Here is a 12676-nt window from a genome sequence, read left to right on the forward strand (position 1 = left end):
TCCTTATCATAAGGGGCTGAGTTCTCTCAAATGTTACTTCTCCAAAACTGCCGAACATCTAGATCAAGTTTCCCATATGCTAGATCTTTCAGTTTCTTCAATTTTTCTCACCAAACCCACTGTTTTCGGTTCTCATGTCCAGCTGTTGGTAGTTAGCTAATCTGGTCACTAATCTCAGCTAACAGCTACATGGCAAGCCACTTCTGCATTTTGAAAGGGGCCCTCACTACCGTAATCCGTAGGTACTTCTAGGATGTCAGGGCCAATAGAAGGGAGTCCAGAAGGCCAGGAGGGCTTTTCTGGGCAGTTCAGATAATCACACACAGTGCAGGGACTCTACACTCCTTTGTCCCCCATCCTAGAGAAGCCTGATTGGAAAACACAGAATAACAGAAACATCCGGAATACAGGCAGAATACATCTTTCTCAGGCGCCAGGTTCTGAAGTCAGTGTGGAAGGCAAAAACTGAGCAAAGTAAAAATCCCTTCAAACTGTTTCTTGCTTGAGCATCCCTGAAGCAGCTGGCTTGACTTAGCACCCACATTGCAGGAACAGTCCATCTGTCTGTACACTAGAGTCCCATCAGAAGGATGGGTGTGCAAACAGCAGCCACACCTCCCACCTCATCCTCTCTGAGTACGTGTGTGAAGTGGTAGGCCCTTTGGAACTGCCAGCACTAATTTTTCCTGTTGTTCAATCTGAGTAAGTTGAATCTGATTAGACCCAGCAGCTCCATTAGTTGTCTTTCACACAGCCTCCACAGGTTTGTGTGTCTGTGCATGCTTTATCCTTGGGACAGGATGTCCCTACAGGGCCCACTCCCACGTGGAACTCCAGGTCTCTTCTCAAGAATCCCCTGTCCCTCACCAAGGCAGACTCTGGCAGTCTTGGAGGCAGAGTCCCAAATCTGGTTCTCATCCACTGTGGGATGAGTGTGTAGTATGCGTGAGTGTGATCCTTAAACATCCCAGCTTCCCCACTTCCTTTTCCTCCCTCAGTAAGGGCTCAGAATGGAACCTGGCCCTCTAAAGGAAAAGGAGGGTTCCTTTCCAGGTTTTAAGAAAGAAATTTACAGCTAAAACTCAACCTTTCTAGCAACAGCCAGACAAGAGTTTTGGCAGACAGCTTTGAAAATGGCTCCCAATGGTCGGGAATGGTGGCTCAGGCCTGTAATCCCAAAACTTTGGGAGGCCAAGGCAGGCGGATCATGGGGTCAGGAGATCGAGATCATCCTGGCTAACACGGTGAAACCCTTTCTCTACTAAAAATACAAAAAATTAGCCAGGCGTGGTGGCAGGCGCCTGTAGTCCCAGCTACTCGGGAGGCTGACGCAGAATGGCTTGAACCCGGGAGGCAGAGCTTGCAGTAAGCGGAGATTGTGCCACTGCACTCCAGCCTGGGTGACAGAGCGAGACTCTGTCTCAAAAAAAAAAAAAAAAAAAAAAAAAAAGGCTCCCCATGATCCCCACCTTGTGATTTACTTCTAATGAACAGAATACAGCAAAAGTGATGGGATGGCCCTTCTGAGATTAGGTTATAAAAGACGGTGACTTCCAGATTGCTGCAATCTCTCTGGCTCTTCTCTGATGAAACAAGGTTCCATGCTGTGAGCTGCCCTGTGAAGAAACCCATTTGGCAAGAAACTGAGGCAACAACCTGTGAGAAACTGACTCCTGCTAACCATCACGAGTCTGGACGCAGAGCCTTACCCAGTCAAGCCCTGAGATGATCACAGCCTGTGAGAGAGACAGCCTGAAACCCAGCTGCAAATTCCGGACCTATAGGAACCGTCAGTTAATAAACATGGCTTTAAGGCACTGAGTTTTGGAGTAATGTGTTATGTAACAATAGAGTTCTGAGAAACAGATGACAATGGACCTAAATATTAACTAGTTTCAACTCACCACTCTGAAATACAGGTCTTCCTTGCAAGGGGTCAGGAATTCCTTTGAGGTGAGACAGATCTGGGTTCAAATCTTGCCTGTGTGACCCATGTAAGCTATAGACACCATCTTTTAACCTCGTTTCCTTATCTGCAAAGTGGAGCTAACACTGTCTAAACTTTAGAGGGCTATTGTGAGGACTAGAAGAGATCATGTATGTAAAGGGCACGATACATGTTCAATAACTGTCTGCTGAGTCTTCTCCAGCTGATGCATGCTGCCTGCAGTGTGCCCTGTGAGGCCAGCTCTACTAGCAGGTCCTGTAGACGTCAGCAGTGGGGTAGGCCTGACCTGTCCTCTGAGAACAGCTCTCCCAGGCCAAGTCTGATGGAGCCATTCTTGTCTGCTGTGAAATTACCAGGTGACCTCTGGCAGTGTGGCAAGAAGTGAGTGCCCATGGTCATTTTCTGGTGAACATTTTAATGCAAACAGTATGGTGCTTTTAGATACTAGACATCGGTAAAGAATGCCAGCATGGGACAACCTTCCTTAACACATTTCTGTGTGGTGAGTGTGCAGTTATACGCCTTCAAGAAACAGAAATTCATGTCAAACTTCTCTGAACAGCTGATGTTTTACAGAATTCAGAATTCACCTTCTCAAGGAAAATTATAAATCCCATTTCTAATGAAACATAGTGTAAGGCCAAAGCTTATTTATCCATTAAATACTAGAAGTAACCCCATATGTAACATATTTTCGCCTCATTTCCTTCATACACAGAAGACAAACATTTTGAGATAAACTTGAGTGACTCTGCTTTTATATGACAAGCCTATTGCAAAACTCAACTATCAAGAAAGGTTTCAAGAGACACTAGTCTGAGAAATGAGATTATAACAGGAGCCTGTGGATTTACTTCTTGTTCAACAGTAAGGCCAACCTTTCATGTCTTATCAGAAATAAAGGACACAATATTTATTGTAAGCCAGAATCATAAAAACAGCAGTGAGATAGTAAAACACTTGACAGTGGGCAATCTCAAATTAATAGCCTAGTAACAGTATAGCACAAACTGTAAAGGTCTTCTTCATGTTCTGGGTTTGGGTTAAGTCACAATCCCAAGTCCCAACAGTAATAAGAGTTTTTGTGGAGAGTTGGAAACCTGTTTCTCATCCTCTGAAAATCTGAATTTTAGCACCTAGAACTGTTTTGGGTAGCCCTAAGAAGGCAGAGCTGCTTCAAATATTATATTCTAATAGTTACCTTCACCTTCTCTTAAAAATTAAATGGAGGCAGAGGACTGGATGCTGGCACCACCCAGAACTCCTGACTGGGGCTACATGACTCCTCCTGAAGAAATATCTCTGCAGGCAGTAATTGCACAGCTTAATTCTTCTAGACTGAACCACTTCAGATTTATGCCAGTGAAAAGCAAACATTGTTTGTAAGTCATTTAATTGTGTTACTGTCTCTCAACTTTATCAGATGCAGCTGAGGCAGGGAGGCCTGCGTGTGATCCTGTGGGATGCTCTGTAGTGCTTCCAGGCTCGTTCTAAATGCTCACAGCCCAAAGTCCCTAACGCTGCTTCTTCCAGACACATAACAAACTACTCATTTAACAGGTTCCAATGGCATTCATCTCAATCCAGAGTCCATGGTGAAGGCTGCATCTCCAACACATTGACAACCTTGATTGCAGAACCATAAACTAGTACACACTTAGGTGCAAACCTGGTTTATTATGTTCTTTGGTTAAATATTGTTTCCATATCCTTTCAGAGCATTAGGAGAACAAAGATAATATTTGATAGAAAGACTGAAAACACATCCTTTGCTTTTCAGAGAAAAGACTGAATTTACACTGTGTACTATTAGAAATTCTTATAATTAGGTTAGACATATAAGAAGGTAGGGCTTTTGTTGTTGCTTGTATATTTTGAAAAATACATTCCCCTGGGCTAGCCAACATCACTGTCCTGAGACCCAGACCTTCAGGAGTCTCTTGACAAAGGCTGCTCCACACATGGTCAGAAAAATCGGGTCAGCTCATCATGTCAAGACTGCATGGTTCAGTGTTGCCATCACTGCGCAGAGCCTCTGCCACATCTCTTCTGAATACAGACAGATTCTGGGTGAACCTGCAGAAAGAGGAAGAAAGGGTCAAGGGTAGTAATGAGGCCAAGCCTCCATGAATTTCTGGACGATAAAGCCACTCTGGAGTTCAGGACTTTGGGGAGGCCCCTCCTGGAGGAAGGCTCTAGATTTCAGCTGAGCTCCTTTCTCTCCACTTTCACCGCCACTGCTGCTCTGCCACCAGTACTGCCAACCCCTCATCCCTTCCTGGAAAACAGGGTTGCCACTAAATTCACTCTGACCATCTTGAGGTGTACATTTTGTGGTTCTACTTTTAAAAAACAATTTTAGAAAAGTTAAATTACACATAGATGGTAAGATTATTAAAAAAAAAACAAAAGTTTATGTGGCAGGCATTGGATTGAGTTTACTGGTAAGCTCATTTAATCATCACAAGTCTTCCCTGAGGTAGGTATGAGTATCCTCATTTTACAGGTGAGAAAACTGAATTTAGTAGCTGAAAAAGAGGGGGCATGGGGTTAGACTACCTGGGTTCAAATCCTAGCTCTACACTTACAAGTTGGATGATACTGGATGAATACTTAACCTCTTGTCTTGGTACCTAATATGAGTAGTTACTCAAAGGATTGTAGAAAGTGAGAATTTAGGCCGGTTGCGGTGGCTCATGCCTGTAATTCCAGCACTTTTGGAGGCCAAGGCAGGTGGATCACCTGAGGTCAGGAGTTTGACACCAGCCTGGCCAACATGGTGAAACTATGTCTCTACTAAAAATATAAAAAATTAGCCAGGTGTGGTGGCGGGCGCCTGTAAACCCAGCTACTCGGGAGGCTGAGGTGGGAGAATCACTTGAACCTGGGAGGTGGGGGCTGCGGTGAGCCAAGATTGTGCCACTGCACTCCAGCCTGGGAAACAGAGCGAGAATCTGTCCCAAGAAAAAAAAAAAAAAAAAAAAAAGAATTTATTGGGTCAGTTTGAGGCAATGCCTGTATGCCTGTAAGTACTCAACACAGTGCCTGGTACATGGACAATAGTCAGTCTTCGCTGCCTATTGCTCTCATTAAACTAGGAGGACCACCTTCCATCATTTCACAGAGCAGCTCAGGAGGCAGTACTCAAATTTCCAAGCCTTAGGTGAAGTAATTTCCACCGAGACACCTAGGGCTTCCCCATTCAAGTCTCATCGGCTGGCTTCTGAGGTTGTCTCTTTCTGTGTGATAGAGGATCTTGAAACGAACAGTCAAGGGAATATGTCTGCAGACCCCAACTGACTTGGTCTTGTATTACCAAAGCCCAGGGTGGTAACTCCAGAATACACTGTGGTAACTCCAGAATACACTGATGATTTGCATTTCGAATGGAGAAGCATTTGAATGCTACTGCATTTATAAAAGGATGGTGCAGACCTTTTTTTTTTTTTCCCTGAACACATGTTCTTTCTCCATCATTCATTACTGTCTGTCTTTTCTACTAGAATGTAAGATCCATGAGGGGGAGGAACCTTAAATAATTGGTTTACCACTGGTAACCCCAATGCCTACACAGTAGATTCTGAATAAAGTTTTACGAACTAAATGAATGAATGAATAAAGTCAGACCTAGCTGATAAGTTCAGGTTCCTTTCATTTAGATCTCATTGGCAACTGAGATACCAGCCATTCTTAAATGACAGGCAGAGGGAGAAACTAATACTGTAGGTCACAGGCCCCAGATGCCATGCTTCACTGCGTTGTGTCATTTAAACATCACAACTGATTATTATCATCTCCATTTCACTGGTAAAGAAACTGAGGAATACAGAAGTTAACTGCCTACTGCCACACAACCTAAAAAGGCCAGATATAAAATATCATCTTAAAAAAATTTTAATTTAAATTTATTATTTTTGAGACAGAGTCTCACTCTGTTGCCCAGGCTGGAGTGCAGTGGTGTGATCTCGGCTCACTGCAACTTCTGCCTCCCAGGTTCAAGCGATTCTCCTAGCTCAGCCTCCTGAGTAGTAGCTGGGACTATAGGCATGCACCACCACGCCCAGCTAATTTTTGTATATTTAGTAGAGACAGGGTTTCACCATGTTGGCCAGGCTGGTCTCAAACTCCTGACCTCAGGTGATCTGCCCGCCTTGGCTTCCCAAAGTGCTGGGATTACAGGCGTGAGCCGCTGTGCCCAGCCAATTTGTTTTTTAATTGATACATAATATTTTTACATCATTATGGGGTACATGCAATATTTTGTTACATGCACAGAATGTGTAATGATCAAGTCAGAGGATTTAGGGTATCCATCACCTAGAGTATTTATCATTTCTATATGTTGGGGACATTTCAAGTTCTCTCTTTTAGCTATTTTGAAATATACAATACATTATTATTAGCTATAGTCAGGATCCTAACTCAGCTGTAACTGGGATCTGTCTGACCTCAAGGCCTATATTTGTTCAAATGCCAAGAAGTCTTTCTTCACTTTCCATAGCAGATTTGCACTTTCCTTCTTTTTATCTTTCAGTTGTAGTTATTTTTTCATATCTCTCCTGTTGAATTGTAAACTGCTTAAGGGCAGAGACTACATTTTATTAATCTCTGCATCCCAGTATAATGCCTAGTATGACGCTTGGAAGAAAGCAAATAACCAATAATATTTACTGAATTTGGAATGGAACTGAGTCTAGGATCACAAGGTGAAATAGAAAAGGGACATCCATGCGTGAGCTGTGTCAAGCACAAGACAGTTATTTTCAACAAACCTGGAATGTCTACTTTCCCCAGCGACACACTACTGGGCAATGCTCACCTGTCTCTGTTCTTGATGGACAGATTCTGCTCCACTCCTTCCATTAGGTTTCTGAAGCACTGGGCAAGGACCTCCTGCCTGGGGAGAGGCTGGCTGTTTATCAAACTCGCTCTCAGTTCACTAAAATACTGATGGGAGACAGAATAGTGTCAGAGCTCTGACTCCAAACCCGGCCCGAAGACAGCTGGTGGGGGAATGGCTAGACCAGCTCTCATCTACTCAGGGCTCACTAATGCTCAGAGGAGTTTTTGTCTAGTTCCACTTTGAACTTTAAGCCCTTAGAGAAAATCTACGCCATAGAGACGCTCCTGGTTATAAATTCTATGATCCCTTCCATAAAATGTCTTGCTGTAATTGTTCTATTGTCACTGCTTAGGCTGGTGAAGTCCTTGTCTCCTCTGGGGGGACTGAATGCGTGCTTTTCCTGACTCTCATCTCTTCTAATCACAGAAAGACTGAGATGGGAGGGGTCTCCAGGCTGAAGAAAATAACTAAAAATGCCCAGGGAGCATTTTAAGTGACTGAAGGCAAGGCCAGGGGTCTTTCCTCAGGCCTTATCATCTTTCCTGGCTTCACTGAGTCACTCCTTAAACAACTTCGGGCTTTGTTCCAAGTCTCTGTCCTTGGGGGCTGGAATGGATTTACTCCTCTGAGGTGGGGTACTGGAGGGGCTTGCTTTAGTTTGGGGAGAGCTTTCTGGCACTAAGAAAAATATCTGTCATGCCTGGTCACAAATATCTGCACAGCCTTTTCTTTTCTGCTGAGGACTGTGGGCTTTTATACAAACACAAGCTCTGATGCTAAACACAGCTCCTAATCATTGGAAACAGCCTAATTTCAGCACAAAGACAACATTTTGTCAGTCATGCATTTATTCTTTCAAGCCCAAAAAGCATGATATTTAATTTCCATCATACATTAAAACAGCTTATATCAGAAAACACACATAATTAATATGTAGTCAGACTAATACTTAAATACTATATATCAGAGGCATTATACTTAAACCAAAATGTCTTACTGAACAAGATTGGGAATGCACAAAACTACTTATTTTTCCCTTTTATAATGATGCAGTGACTCACACCAAATAGAAAATTATTAGTTTTTCATCCTAAATGGTGAAATATTGCCTCCATCAGTAAAGTATAATATTGTGATGTCATAAGCTTTTCCCAAACACTGAATTTGCCCTTATTCCCTCTCAATCATTTTAAAAGAACTGCTCTCTTTTATAGAGCTTGGATTTAAATCACAGTAACACCGAGGGAAGATGAATGACAGTGCTACTGAATGTGGCTAAAATTGGATACTTCAGCACAGGTGAATGATGAGACAGCTCTTCTCTTTTTGATATATTTTCTTCTTCTATTAGTTTCCTTCCAAGGCTGGGATTTTAGTTTGAATTTTAATGCATGCAGCTGCCTCTAATCTCACTGTCTTTTTCCCCAGTACTATCTTAGTGTATAGACAATTCATTCTCCCAAGCTGTAATGCACTGTTCCTACTGACTACTAGGGAGATGCATGGGTTCAACAGGAAGCTGGAGAGGCTTGGGAGGTAGCCCAGGTGGTGAGTCCTCTAAAGAAGCTGGAGACGTGTGCTCCCCAGATGAAGACTGCTGGTTCTGTGAGGAATCCCTGATGGGCTGCTGCTGCCACCATCTAGGGCAGTGGGGATCTCAGACATAAAGAGTGGTCAAGGAAGGCAAAAAGGGTTGTTAACAGCTCAGAATTCTCCTGGAATGGGGGGAGTGGAGTGAGGACAAGCTTGAAACACTACTGAGCAAACCACCCAGCTGGTGAGTGGGAGCTCTGAGCTCCAGAAGCACTTGTTCTGAGGCCTCTCTTACCTGAAGAAGATCTGAGACCTTTGGGGAAGGGCCTTGTAGGGGAATACAGCCTCACAGAGTTCTCAAGGTCCCAGTTCAAACTCAGTTGGCTCTGCTCCTCTGTCCTTCATCATCACAGCTCATCCTAGTTTACAGCTGCTCTCTTCTCCCAGGGACCACCTCCCATGACTTCCTGCAATCACACTCACCTTCTCATTGAGCAGGATGAGCCCCAGGAGAGGCCTGGATACTGACCACTGGTTCCGACAGTCTTCAAAGACAATGGTGTTCATGAGGACAGACATCATCTAGAAGACAGAGTCACATAAAGACTGAGATGCCCTGGCTCAGAGTCCCCCTAATCGTAGGCCTTTCATGTGCTCAAATTCCACCCCTCCATCTTACTAACAGCTATGAAAGCTCTTCCTGGACAAACAGCCTAGACTCTAGCTTATAATGTTGCCTGTAGAAACTATTGGCAAAGACCCCCAGCTAGCTCCCTGTGGAAGAGCTTCTACTTCTGAAAGCCTTGGTGAGAACATTCCAGATAGGCAGAAGTCAAGAGGTCACTGGGCTAAGATGATCAGTCCGTCTCTCAAACCTGATACGCTTTCCTCTATGCTAGGGAACCAGGCAAAAGCTCAGCTCACCTTCCTGTCTGCCTCCCATTTCACCTAAGAGGTCATGTTATAGAGATGAAATCTCTCCATGGCCCCTCTTGGAGGGATGGGATGATTCTGAGTCCTTGAGGAGAAGTCAGGAAGACTCCACGGAGAACATTTAAGGAGTTCATTATAAATGTGTTCTAAGCAGAGAAGGCATCAAAAAAGGAGGGTGGGGATGCACACAAAGCATTCTGCAATGGTAAAAAACTTAGCATGACAGGAGAGAAGAGAGGTGGGCCAGAGGTGAGACGCTAGTGCCAGACTGGAAGACCCTGCTGAGGAATCTGGACTTCATCCTGATGGTAGCGGGGAGCTAGTGATATGTTTGCAGCAAAGGTGGAGACATGCTCTGATTTGCATTTAAGAAAGATCTCTTTGGAGACATGTAGAATGTGTACTGTGAATTATTTTTTGTAATATCTTACAGTAGGGTATGGGGGAAACAGCCAACCAATGGGGGCAAATTCCTTTGGAGAAGGAGCATGTGGAAGTGAAAGCATGTGCAGGTGAAACTAAAGGAGGAAGACCAGGGATGAGGCTGCTGCAATAGTCCAGGCAAGTGGCTGTGAAGCAGGTTTCTGTCATTTATGTGGAACTGATGATACAGTTTCTGCTTCTTGGACTCTTTACCTCCTACCTCTAAGCTCTTCTGTTCCCACAGCTCCAGAACTCCTTTCCCCCAAAAGAGGGCAGGGGAAATGGCCGTTATGTGGCAAAGATCACTGCACACACCATTCCTTATTGGGCTTTGGTGACCTGGCTTGTTTGGAACACAGCTGGTTTTGTCCTCTGGTATTTTTTGAAATCCAGTTTACCCTGTGATATCAGGCAAGTTACTGAATCTGTGTCTCAGTTTCATTAACTATAATGAGGGAAATAATAATCCAGCACAAGGAAGCTCTGAGAATCAAATGAGATAGTGTACACAAAATGCATTGCAAAGAGTAAAAAGTGCTATAAACATTTAAGGTATATAGTAACAGTAATGAGCTTTTTTGCAGTTCTAAAAGTCTGCCATTCTATACATCATCATAACAATTAGGCTGGTTGCAAATGAAATCTGCCAATTGCGTGTTTATTCTATGTCCAGTCTCTCTGGGGAGAGGCTAGGACTTAAGCTTGGGATGTTGAACATCATCTGCAGATCACAAGTTTCCATGTACAATCTAACAAGCCACCCAAAGTCATAGAGCCACAAATTACACTGACAAGCAAAACTAACAGATCCATCTAGACAGTCTAAAATATTATGGGCTTCACAATCTGAAGGCAGAACGGATAGTTTAATGGAAAAGATTAAAGTTAGAGGCACCAAATTCCTCCAGTAACTGACAAAGCATCTTGAAGTGATGCACCAATTACTTTATATGGTTCTCCTGTGTATTCATTTGTCTGAATGCATGTATTTATGTCTGTAATAAGTAAGGAGATGTTTGAATAAAACGCTTTTCTAAAAATAAAGTTGGCTAAAATGGGTGATTCTTTTTTCTTTTTTATTCTTCTGGAAATATGAAAATTAGTGAGCAAATCTGCTTAAATGGTACTGACATGGCAGCCCATATCCAGAATTATTTTTTGTAATATCTTACAGTAGGGTATGGGGGAAACAGCCAACCAATGGGGGCAAATTCCTTTGGAGAAGGAGCATGTGGAAGAATACTGGATGAAATGCTTAAGTACAGAATCACTTCCCAGGCCATAGGAAATCTCTGGTGGGAGGCTTTCTGTGGTTAACGATACAAATACATGAATACTGAAAGGAGACAGCTCTTGACAATTCTGCACCACCTGGCCCACAGTGAGTCACAAGGCACCATCAGTATTTGGTACAAGGAATGGCGGTGTGAGCTGAGGCTCCAATCCTTCAACTTCTGCTCACTTCCAGTACTGCTACAGGGATGGCTGGAATGGCTGTTTCAAATTTGCCCAACTTCTGGAGGTCTAGATCTAAATAAAATAAAATTAAACAAATGTGCCCAACATAGGCTACATTTTCTAGAGCCTATGTCTGAAAACACACACAGTGTCTACTGCATTACCCCGAGCAGCTATTCTGCCAAACCAGGAAAGGGCCCATTTCTGAGGCAGAGTTGTATGACTTGCTCCACTTAGGAAAAGCACACTCCACACTGCCTCAGGTGCTTCCTCATTCTCCTCCATCCTTCCCACAGGATTTGGCAGGCGTTTTAGGAAATTTCTCTCAATGAAGAGAAACCAATACGGTATGGTAAAGCCAGGCTTTGGAGCCAATCAAAATAGAATCCCAATCTGGCCCTGCCACTTAACTTGAGACATCGGGCGAGTCATTTCACTTACTTGAGACTTTATTTCTTTACATATAAAATGGAGGGCAGTAACAGCTACTTCAAAGGGCTGCTGTGAGAAATAACTTCTCTGATATACATCAAGCATTTGATACTGTGCTTGCCACACACTAGGCATCAATCTACTGCTCCTTTACTGCTACTACAGCTGCTCTCTCTGGCCTAGCCCCGTGAAATTTCACGGCTCAATGAAGGGCCCCAATTCATGTCCTGATTAGATACAGATAAATGAGATTATAGTCTCTTCACAACTATCTAACTTTGTTGAGAGTTGCAGTAAAACACAGACACATACACAACCAAAATAGGAAACAGTTCAGAAAGCATCCTTATTTGATCTGGCACATGTATTTGTAAGGATTTTGAATGACAATATTTCTGTTGTTCTGAAAACCTGTAATTCTAAATAAAACACAAAATTACAAATATTTGACCTGGAAAAGTAAAACAAAGCAATGTTGTGTGATCTGTATCTCTGTTCATTCCCCAGCTCCTCTCTTACTCTTCTACCCTAACGTGGGATGTAAAGCACAAGCATAAAGCAAATTGGACTTTCCTACCCAAATATGCTGCGTCATACTTTCATTTTTTTTTTTTTTTTTTTTTTTGAGATGGAGTCTCTCTCTGTTGCCCAGACTGGAGGGCAACGGCACGATCTCAGCTCACTGCACCTCTGCCTCCTGGGTTCAAGAGATTCTCCTGCATCAGCCTCCTGAGTAGCTGGGTTTACAGGCACGTGCCACCACGCCCAGCTAATTTTTGTATTTTTTTTTGTAGAGACGGGGTTTCACCATGTTGGTCAGGCCGGTCTCGAACTCCTGACCTCATGATCCGCCTGCCTCAGCCTCCCAAAGTGCTGGGATCACAGGCGTGTGCCCACCATGTCTGGCCCGAGTCATACTTTCTCTATGGCAAGGCGGTAACTAAATGCTCACTTTATATGTATGTATGTATGTATGTATGTATCTGTCTATCTATCTATCTATCTATCTATCTATCTATCTATCTATCTATCTATTGATCGATCGATTGAGACAGGATTTCACTCCTATCACCCAGGCTAGAGTGCAGTGGCGCACTCTCAGCTCA

The 12676-nt window shown here is 43.4% G+C and overlaps 1 protein-coding gene across 1 annotated transcript in view; it reads right to left on the minus strand.

Annotated features, from left to right (window-relative positions):
• Positions 1-2772: 2772 nt before the first annotated feature.
• Positions 2773-12676, minus strand: part of RANBP17 (RAN binding protein 17) — a 434944-nt gene continuing 425040 nt past the window's right edge. The window contains exons 26-28 of the mRNA XM_030927988.1: positions 8808-8906; positions 6768-6895; positions 2773-4024 (exon numbers count right to left, since the gene is read on the minus strand). Of these exons, the coding sequence (XP_030783848.1) occupies positions 3928-4024; positions 6768-6895; positions 8808-8906 (324 nt within the window). The 3' untranslated portion in view covers positions 2773-3927. The remainder of the gene's footprint in view (positions 4025-6767; positions 6896-8807; positions 8907-12676) is intronic.

Source organism: Rhinopithecus roxellana, chromosome 3 (assembly GCF_007565055.1).
Source record: "Rhinopithecus roxellana isolate Shanxi Qingling chromosome 3, ASM756505v1, whole genome shotgun sequence".
Classification (NCBI taxonomy): domain Eukaryota; kingdom Metazoa; phylum Chordata; class Mammalia; order Primates; family Cercopithecidae; genus Rhinopithecus; species Rhinopithecus roxellana.